Source organism: Fukomys damarensis, unplaced genomic scaffold (assembly GCF_012274545.1).
Source record: "Fukomys damarensis isolate Sample0158 unplaced genomic scaffold, DMR_v1.0_HiC HiC_scaffold_39, whole genome shotgun sequence".
NCBI classification, from domain to species: domain Eukaryota; kingdom Metazoa; phylum Chordata; class Mammalia; order Rodentia; family Bathyergidae; genus Fukomys; species Fukomys damarensis.
Window position 1 is genome coordinate 54,716,498 of NW_022900951.1, and position 9,931 is coordinate 54,726,428.

General features: G+C 36.9%; 1 protein-coding gene across 1 annotated transcript in view; it reads left to right on the top strand.

Moving 5' to 3' along the window:
* Positions 1–4,544: 4,544 nt before the first annotated feature.
* Positions 4,545–9,931, top strand: part of Eda (ectodysplasin A) — a 17,336-nt gene continuing 11,949 nt past the window's right edge. The window contains exons 1-2 of the mRNA XM_010632220.1: positions 4,545–4,674; positions 6,438–6,461. Of these exons, the coding sequence (XP_010630522.1) occupies positions 4,545–4,674; positions 6,438–6,461 (154 nt within the window). The remainder of the gene's footprint in view (positions 4,675–6,437; positions 6,462–9,931) is intronic.

Sequence of the window (9,931 nt, forward strand, 5' to 3'; positions counted from 1 at the left end):
TGCCAGAAAGAGATCATTTCTATAACAAACCAACTCTCACAATTATCTATTAATCCAATAATGAGAATCCTAGCAACCCAATTACTCAGCAAAGGTCCTACAGCATTGGGGATAAAATTTCCAACAACTGAGAGTTGGGGTATAGATTTAAACCATAGCAATGGTGTATAATTCTTTAATACGCTGTTTTATTAACTAATACTTGAAAATTTTTATATCTATGTTCAAGAGAGGTATCAGTCTGTCGTTTTTCTTTCCTGTAATATATTTGTTTAGTTTGGGTGTTAGCATGATGGTGACCTCATAGAATGAAGTAGAATATATTCTCTTCTATTTGCTGGAAGAGATTATAAAGAATTGATATAATTTCTCCCTTAAATGTTTGGTAAAATTCACCAATAAAACTCTTTTACCTTGGTGCTTCCTACTTCAGAAGATTATTTATTGTTGACTTGAATTCTTTAATAGATATAGGCCTATTCAAATCATATATTTCTACCTGTGTGAGTCTTGATAGCTCATGTCTTTCATGGAATTAGTCCATTTCATCTAAGTTACTACATTTGTGAGCATAGAGTTATTCATAATAGTCTTCCACTATTCTTCTAATGTTCATGAGATCTGTTGTAATGCCTATTTCATTTCTGACATTAGTAATTTATGTCTTCTCTCTCTTTTTCCTGGTTAGTCTGAATAGGAAATTACCAATATTACTCGTCTTATCGAACAACGAGCTTTTGGTTTCACTGATGAGTTCTTTGCTTTAGTGTTTTTATTTTCATTTATTTCTGTTCTAATTTTCATTATACATTTTCTTCTGCTTAGTTTAGATTTTCACTTATTCTTTCTCAACTTTCTAAAGTGAAAGTTTAGATATTGGTTTTAATGCTTTCTCCTATTCTAAAATCTTCACTTAATGCTATACATTTCACTCATGGTTTTTGCTGCACCCACAAAATTGGATAGGTTTAATTTTTAATTTTGTAGGAAGTCTTTTTTTAAATTTCCTTGAGATGATTTTCTTTGACCCAATGTATTATTCAAAGGTATGTTATTTAATTTTCAAATAGTTTAGGATTTTCCAGATATGTTTGTATTATTTATTTCTAGTTTAATCCCAGTTTGATGTCACAGCATACATACTTTTTGTGATATCTATTTTAAATGTGTTAAGGTGTCTTTTATGGCACAAAATGTAGCTTGCCTCGATCTGTGTTATACATGAACTTGAAAAGAAAGTGTGTCCTTCTATTGTTAGATGAAGTAGCCTATAAATATCAATTAAATCTGTTTCATTGATAATACTATGCAGTTCAACTGTATCTCACTGATTTTCTACTTGCTGGATGTGGAAAATACTGTGGGCATATGGAATTCTCCAACTTAGTGGTAGATTAGTTTATTCCTCCATGCAGTTCTATCACTTTTGGCCTAATATATCTTGATGCTCTTTTTGGGTACATATATATATTAAAGATTGTTATTTTCTCTTGGAGTATTGCACTCTTTTATCATTATATAATGTCTTTTTATCTTTCTTCATTTTCCTTGCTTTTAAGTATGCTTTGTCTGAAATTAATATCAAGACTCTAACTTTTATCTAACTTTTATTTGATTAGTGTTGGCACAATTTGTCTTTCTGATCCCTTTTCTATCTATATCTTCATGTTTACAGTGCATTTCTTATAGATAATAAATAGTTGGGTCTTATGTTTTATCCACGTGAGTCTTTTGTACTTTAACTGGTATATTTATAGCATTCACTATTTATATAATATACTATGTAAATATCTTATGTATAATTATTTACATTAATATCTACCATATTTGTTGTTTTCTGTTCATTGCCTTTTTTTGTTTTTTGTTTTTTTACTTCCATTCTTTTTCCACTTTCCTTGATTTTAATTTAACAGTTTATGTGATTCTATTTTTCTCTTCTCAGCATATCAGTTATATTTTTATCAAAAAAATTTATTGATTGTCCTACTGTTTGAGACGTAGTTTTACAACTAATCCAAAGTCCATTTGCAAGTAACTCTATGCTACTTCACAGGTCATACAGGCACCTTTTAGCTGACTAGTCCCACAATTCCTCCTATCCATTATAACATTGCTGTCATTTGTTTCATATATCCATAAGCCATAATCATGGAATGCATTTTTGCTATTACTGTTTTGAACAAAACTGTATCTTATTAATCATAAATAAAAGTTTTCCTTTTTTTTACCTTCCTTCTCTAATTCCTTCTCTAATTCACTACCTTTCTGAATGTAGATCCATATTCCTGATTTGTATGAAGTTCCTTATCTCCAAAGAACCTCTGCTAAAACTTCTTCCAAGGCCAATCTACTGGCAGCAATGAATTCCTTAAATTTTTGTCTTAAAGTTACTACCCCACTTTTTGTTGTTGTTTTTGTTGGTATAAGGACCAAGCCCAGGGGCACTACGCCACTGACCTATGTCTCTATCATTTTTTTTTTAATTTTCAGACAGGGTCTCACTAAGTTTTCCAGGTGGGGCCTGAACTTGGCATTCTCCTGCCTTAGCTTTCCAAAGTTCTGGGTTATAGGTTTATGCCACCACACCCAGATTCTACTTCATTTTTGAAAGATAATTTTGCTGGACACAGAATTCTAGCTTGCTTTTATAACACCAATTTTCATCAAAAATCTAGGACTTGAATATATATATATATATATATATGGAGAATATAGTGTTCCCTAATTTAGCATTTGGTCATTTTGTGGTTGAGTCAGAACTAGAATCTGTCTAGGTCAGCTGCTACCCTCCAGGACCATGATTCTGTTACACAATGCCCTTTTCTTAATGTCAGATAGGTAGACTGCCTGCCTCTGTTTATCATAATCTGTCTTATCTCAGTTTCATGATCAATGCAGTCTCAGTACTCCATAGCTATCTGTCCTACTCTAATGCATTTGTAGGTTTTGCCTGTGCAAAACATTATTTCAACGAATAGGAGGAATTGGAATGATCTAGAAGTATAGCTTGTTACCATGGAAGCAGATATGAGCCAATGGAAGTACTCTGAGTAGGTAAGAATAACATTCTGAAGAATCTAGAGAAAATAAATCAGTATATCTAAAAGGCTATAAAATTCAGCAGGGATTACTGTTTCTACTCTGTGTCAAGATGTTTAGTTCAAGTGTGGATCAGCTTAACTCCCTAGCATTTTCTGTCTAGAAGCTGGAAAAAAAGAAAAGAGTAGCCTCAAGTGAAATCAATGGTCATGACAGAGACAGAATCAAGGCTTAGGGGTTCATGTTGAAAATTCTAAATATTATTTACTGGCCATAAGAAGCTAGATTAGAACAAGAAGGAACCCCTATATTGCTGAGGTATCAGTGCTCATTATCCCTGTGTGGGCTAATAGCAACCTAGTATGTACTTTGTACATCTTCTTTCTCTGCCCCACGGGGTATAGCAAATGTTTACTAAGCAGAAGCCCCTCAGCACCTTTCTATGACCTAAGATGAAGTGGAAAAAGTACTTTGAGCCTCTTTCACTAAGTGCTTTTCATGCCATGGCTATCTGGGAGGAAATATAAAGAAAATTGCATCTAGCTCCTCACCTCACATCGTGCACCAAAATCTATGTCAGATTAATTATAGATTTTCAAATAAAAATAAAACCACAAAAAACTAGAAAAATATAGATACTTCTATAATACTATGTTAGGGAGGGACTAAAGTAGCACAACACAAAAGGAGTAAATCCCGCATATAGGAAAAGATTATTAGGTTTAATTACATATAAGGAAAGCCTTTTATAGTTTTTGCTCCAGCAGTACTATTTTTAATGATGCATTCTAAAATTAAATCTTTGGACAAGTATATAAAAATGTATACTTGTAAAAACATTAACTATAGCATTGCTTATAATAATGAAAAATTAGATACAACCTAAATGTCCATCAAAAGTTATTAAGTAGATATTGATACATTCATATTAAAAATGACAAGGTAGAAATATAGTTCTTGACATAGAAAAGTGTTACTAAACATTTTGAATTTGGTTCCATTTTGTTTCTCGGTTTTTTGCGGGGGTACCAGGGATGAAACTCAGGACTTTGAGGTTACAAAGCAGGTGGTGGAACCACTGAGCTAAATCCCTGGCCCTGGTCCTATCTTGTAAAACTCAATATACATAGAGAATTGTTAATAGTGATTATTTATGGGTACTTTAATGAACTAGTTTTCCTTTTCTTCTGCATTTTATATACTATATACATGTGATGTATATGAAATATACATGTATGCCAATGTAAGGTTTATCTGGCATAAAAATATCCCTCTTTTCACCTGTGCATTTAAGTCAAACATCCTCCAGGAAGTTCTTTTTCCTCAACTAGCCAGAATAATCCCTGAAGTCCCCTTCTTTACTATCTTTCTATCCAACTGTAATTTCTTTGAGGATGGAGCTGTGTTTCACTATTGACTGCTACTTTCCCTAGGCAGTCAGTAAGGACTGGTTGGCTGGTTATGGTCTGATTTCCTCAAACCTTGCTTTGAAGTTTGATATAACCATGCTAACCCTTAACCAGATGAAATTGCCAAAGCTAGCACACCTTGGCCATCAGGGCAGGGGTGGCAGCAACAACTGTCATCCTGCACTCTTGCTGCTCTCTGACACTGAGGAAGCTCACTGGCTGACTGGTAGCTAGCTGAAGGGGCTGGACCCTTTCTGTGTAAGTCCTTCCCCAAACGGCTTCCTCGTTCATGGAAGAGGGCATTCTCAGGTTAACCTGCTGCCTCTTAGTTGTGTCTGTGTAATTGTGCTTCCCTGCCAAACCTCCATGTGCATTCTCAAGAACTCTCAGTGCAGTGCTGTTAAAAATATAAAAGGTAGCAAAAGAGAGAGAGAGAGAGAGAGAGAGAGAGGAGAGAGACAGAAAGGAAGAAAGAAAGAAATAAAAGAAAGAAAGAAAGAAAGAAAGAAAGAAAGAAAGAAAGAAAGAAAGAAAGAAAGAAAGAAAGAAAGAAAGAAAGAAAGAAAGAAAAACAGACAGACTGGGGGGAGGGCCTGGGATATAGTTCAGCCCAGAGAGCTTGCCTAGCATATTTAAGGCCCTGGGTTCTGTCTTCACCCCGCTACACACACACATACACAGAAAAAATACTAGGAAGAGAAGAAAGGAGAAAAAAAAAAGAACTGTATGAGAATGGAGATTCGTGGCCTTCACTGCACAGGGTTTCTCAACTCAACTTGAAACATACACTACCAACTCTTGCACATGATACCTGATCTGCGCACAATACCTAAACATAAACTGCCTTGCCAGGAAGTTAGCACAGACATTGGATTTTTAAGGAGCTTGTGCAGCTCTGGTTTCCAGGCTAGAGATTTTACTGACCCCTAATAGAGCCTGCTCTCATGGGTAAAGATCATTCTAGGAATATTTGGTGTTCTTTTTGTTTGCTCCTGAGGCCATGAACAGTGGTTTAATGTTGTACAATATTATCTTCATGGGAGTATGGAACAGATTTTAAATACCTGTATCTAATGAAAGTCAGATCCATCTACAGAATGGAGAGAATTGTGTCACTAGGAGGGAAAAGAAATAACTGTCTGAGAGAAACCTAAACCTTGTGTCTAGGGAATAGTTGTCACCTAACTATGTTAGAAATGCCTTGGGTTTTCTGAGTGCCCTCTATTGATTAAAATTACTTTCCTGAATAGCATTCCCCAAGAAACTGCTAGTGATTTCACGGCTAATGAAGTCGTTGACATTTTCTTTTACGCATCCATTAAGTTATGATACATAACAATGGGAGTGCCTGTGGCCCCCCTGTGAGAGTATTATGGTCATATTATTTTCATAGCTAACAAATCAAATTGTGAAAAGGAAGTGACTAAGAAGCAAACTGCTGCTGCTCTCCTCCTTTCCTGCAAGCAACTCTGTTTCCTTTCCAGTTGGATCACAGGAGACTTCATATCAGAACCCCCCCTGAATGTATGACTCTTCAACCTCAGGATTCGCAGAGTAAATAGAATGCAGTCCTGAGGTTGTTGAGTTGTGCATTTCTGGGCATTTCATCTCTACAAGGAAGTACCAATTCCCTCACCCCAGATACTGATACTGAAAGAATTTTCTCTCTAGGAAAGAACCTTCCGTGTAATTTTTGTAACCTCTACAGTCTAGAAACAGACTTAGGGAGATTTGATAGCTAGGAGATACCTTGTCAAAAACCTGACCCATGGCTGTAGTATTTTGAGGGTTCCTCCTACTAGCTTAGAGAATAAACATTTTCTGTTAATTTCTTTTTTTTTCTCAATTGGTACATTTTAGGTATACAGTACAGTTACATTCATCATTGGGACCTTGTACTTTTACATATATCTTGATTCTTATCACACCTCCCATTGTCTGTTAATTTCCAGTGGTTTAATTTTCCATTTTCTTTCTTTTTTCTAATAGGACCAGTCAAAAACAAGAAAAAGGGTAAGTTATGTTATTTCTAAAACTATAAGACAAAAAAATTTTTTAAAGAAATTTCTTTCAACATTGGTTGCCCATTATTTTACTCAGTTACGTATGATCTTCTTGCATATTGTAGTTTACAAAGAACAAGGAATTATTCTTCAGTGATGATCCATAAAAAGTAGGATTGACTCTCAATGTATAAAAATGACTTCTGTTTTGTTTCTTATTCCCTCTTCTGTACAATTGAACTTCTATCTCTTTCTACCACTCTTTACCCAGCTTTTCTTTTCTCCTTTTTTTTCCCTTTCTTTATCAAATCAAAGATCAGGTGTGAGTGAAGTCCAGGGATAGCTTATGAGAAAAAGGCATTGCCTATGGAAAGATAGCAATCCCTCATTGCTTGGCCTAAAACTAATCCTTATTCAATTTCCCCAATATTCAGATAAGGTATTTCTCACTTTAGGAATTTAATATAATTTTTTCTGCTGTGTTACTCTGGTCCTTTAGTCTTTTTAAAGAAGCTTCTATTTGTGCAGTTCCACTGGGCTGTTGCTGAGTAAGTCTCCACGGCACCTGAGATGGGACTGACCAAGGACTTCTACAAGTGCTCACTTACTTGAAGAGTGGAGAATCCAAAGGCGAAACAGCCTCTAAGGACAGGACTAGGCAATAGGCCTACCCCTTAGAACCAATTGTGAAACAAACCAGTTTACGTACCTGTTTGTTTCTGGGTTCAAACCTGGGAAGAAGCTAATAATTTTTCATTAAAATTATTTGACTGAAATGATTCTGTCTGTTAAGATTTATGGAGCTTTCCAGAATAGGTTATTGACCTAAGACTAGGCGAGAATGATTGACTGCAGGTGCAACTTGCCACATCTTTGACTAGCAGGGTACTCTGGAGTCTTGTGGAAAACTTGTGTCCCTATTATAAAGAAGCTGAGAAGTGGTCCTCCTGAGGACCTGAGCTGAAAAGGTTAGAAAATATCCAGAGAGCTGAAATCAGTGAGGAACTCTTTTTCTGTGGGGCCTGGGCATGCGCCACCAAGGCAGTCTGTTTTTTTAAGGAAGTAAATTTGATTTTCAAGTCTTTAGTCATACCTCTTGTCACATCCCTTTAAGACAGAAATTATAACTCAGATCATTGCCCAGCACTGCTACCCTGTATATGGGACATTATTGGGAAGAGAATGAACATAGCCTTAAACATTCACTTTGATTTAGAAGCCACTTAATATGGATTTTCTTGACATGGTCAAAAGGCACATGCCTAAAGAGATAAACTGAGTTAGTCCCTTAATTTTCACCTTTTAGTGGAAATTATCCTACTCCCACAACTAATCCCCTCCCTCCCGTCTCTTGTACTCCCACACACTTGCTCTCATTCTCTCTCTCTGTCTCTCTCACAAATGCACTTTCTTTCTCCCTCTCTGTTTCTCTCTTGCACACTCTTCCCCCCTCAAGGTTTGAGGCTTACCTGAAAGGTTAAGGAAATGCCCCTTTGATGAAGTTAGCTTTGAAAGGAAAAGGAATGTGTATATTCTTTCATCTAAGACTACATGGGTAACTAAGTACAAATATCCCTGGACTTTTGTATCATGCAGTGTTCTGGTAAAGAAATCTAGGAAATCTGCAGAAGGAGGTCAATCCTCTAAAGCCATGCTCTTGGTCCCGAGATCATTTTGAACCTGCTTTCCTTTGGGCCTAACGTATAAGTATGAGAAACATACTGACCTGATTGCAGAGAAGCTGAAGAGGACCAACTGCAGAACTAGATCACAGCAGGAGGTTTTTCTTAAATGACTTCTTACATGTTCATAAGTGAACATTCGCTGTTTACACTGCAACCATTATTCTCTTGGACTGCAGGAGTTTCTGCCTGTAATTCTTCTGAAATTACATCAAGCAATTACAGGCAATTCACATTCTTGAAGCTGAAATTTGTGCTACCCACAAAATATCCGCTAGCTGGAAAATCTCTGCTAGGCCTGGAAATTCTAGGACACAGGAAGTCCTAATATGCACCATCCTCTGTCTCCTCCACCCAGAAAATAAGGTGGAGAAGCAAACCTTTCAGCCAGGCCAGGAACGTTTCCTGGCGGCTAAGGGTAAGACAGTCCTCCTTATGGGACCTCGGTCTGGAGAAAACAGAGAAATCATTGAGGCCAAGATCCTCATTTCACAGATGGTAAAACAAAGGCTCAAGGAGAGGAAGGGATTTGCCCAGAGTGTGTCTGTGGCAGAGCTGGGGCTTACTTATCTCTTGAGTACAGATTCTTTGTTCTTTCCACTACACTAGCTAGAATTGAAACTCGGGCACTGAATAAGCTTAATTTGGAAGCTGCCCAAATCTGAAGGCAGATAGTTTCCTGTTCAGCATCTTAAAATTGGCTAGATCTAGAAACCAGGCAGATCCAATCTTTTGCTGCTAAGTGCAGGGAACGTGCTAAAGCTTGTGCCTGTAGGTCTTTAAGGGTACGGGGACTCTTTGGAAGAAATACCCTCTGGGCCTTCCTTTCCTTCCCCCTTAGGAAAGAGACTCCAAAAAGCAAATGTGATTAGACATAGATAGTTGGCCTCTTGAGTGGCCTTACCGTGAGGATTTGGTTTCTTGGATATGAAGCATTATTCTTAAAGAGGGACCTGATAAATCAGGACAGATTTCTTCTCCTGGCTGAGTCTGAGGAGCAGGGAGTTGGAGTCAGTAAGTAAGTGTTAAAGTGAGACTATCGAGTGTTGTATTTAAAACTAAAAAATTACCTGAACTAAGAACATTGTTAGCAAGTCTTTTTTAAGACTTCCATTCCTGGATCTTCCACAAAATTGTGCAAAGGTGGTGAAGGGAGGAAGACAGCAACCTATGACCACCTGAAGCCCTTGAATGGGGCTGCACAGAGCAGAGGAAATCAACAGGAGGAGCTGGAAGCTTGGGTTCAGGACCATAGTAAGAACTCACTTCACATGGCTATATCCTGGCGGGAATGTTGAAGGTCTGGAATATGAAGTAGGAGGGCTGAGATTGTTCTGGAAGGATAATGAGGAAGAAAAGAGAGAACTGATTGGTATAATGAATAGTAAATTCAAGGACAAGGCCCCCGAAGAAAGATTCTGAGAAGTTAGATTATTTAGCCTATAAAAATGGAGGTTGATGGGTAACGTCTTGGAGTATATGAGAGGTATATTGTGTGTATATATATACATATATATATATATAATGGTAACTATTCTTCTCTATCTAACCAGAAAAATAGAATAATAGTTTAAATTGCCACAGGAGGGATTTCAGTTAAATATACTAAAGTAAGCAGTGAGAGGTGATAAACATTGAACATATTACCAAGGGAGTTTGAAGAATTTTCTTTCCCAGAGATCTTTAAAAATAGAATTTAGAGAGGTCAGCTGAAAAAGCAAATCCTGCTGCCTCCTCCTCACGTCTTTCTACTTTGCTTCCTCTGCTTTTCTATTGTAATGTCCTCCATCTATCCGTC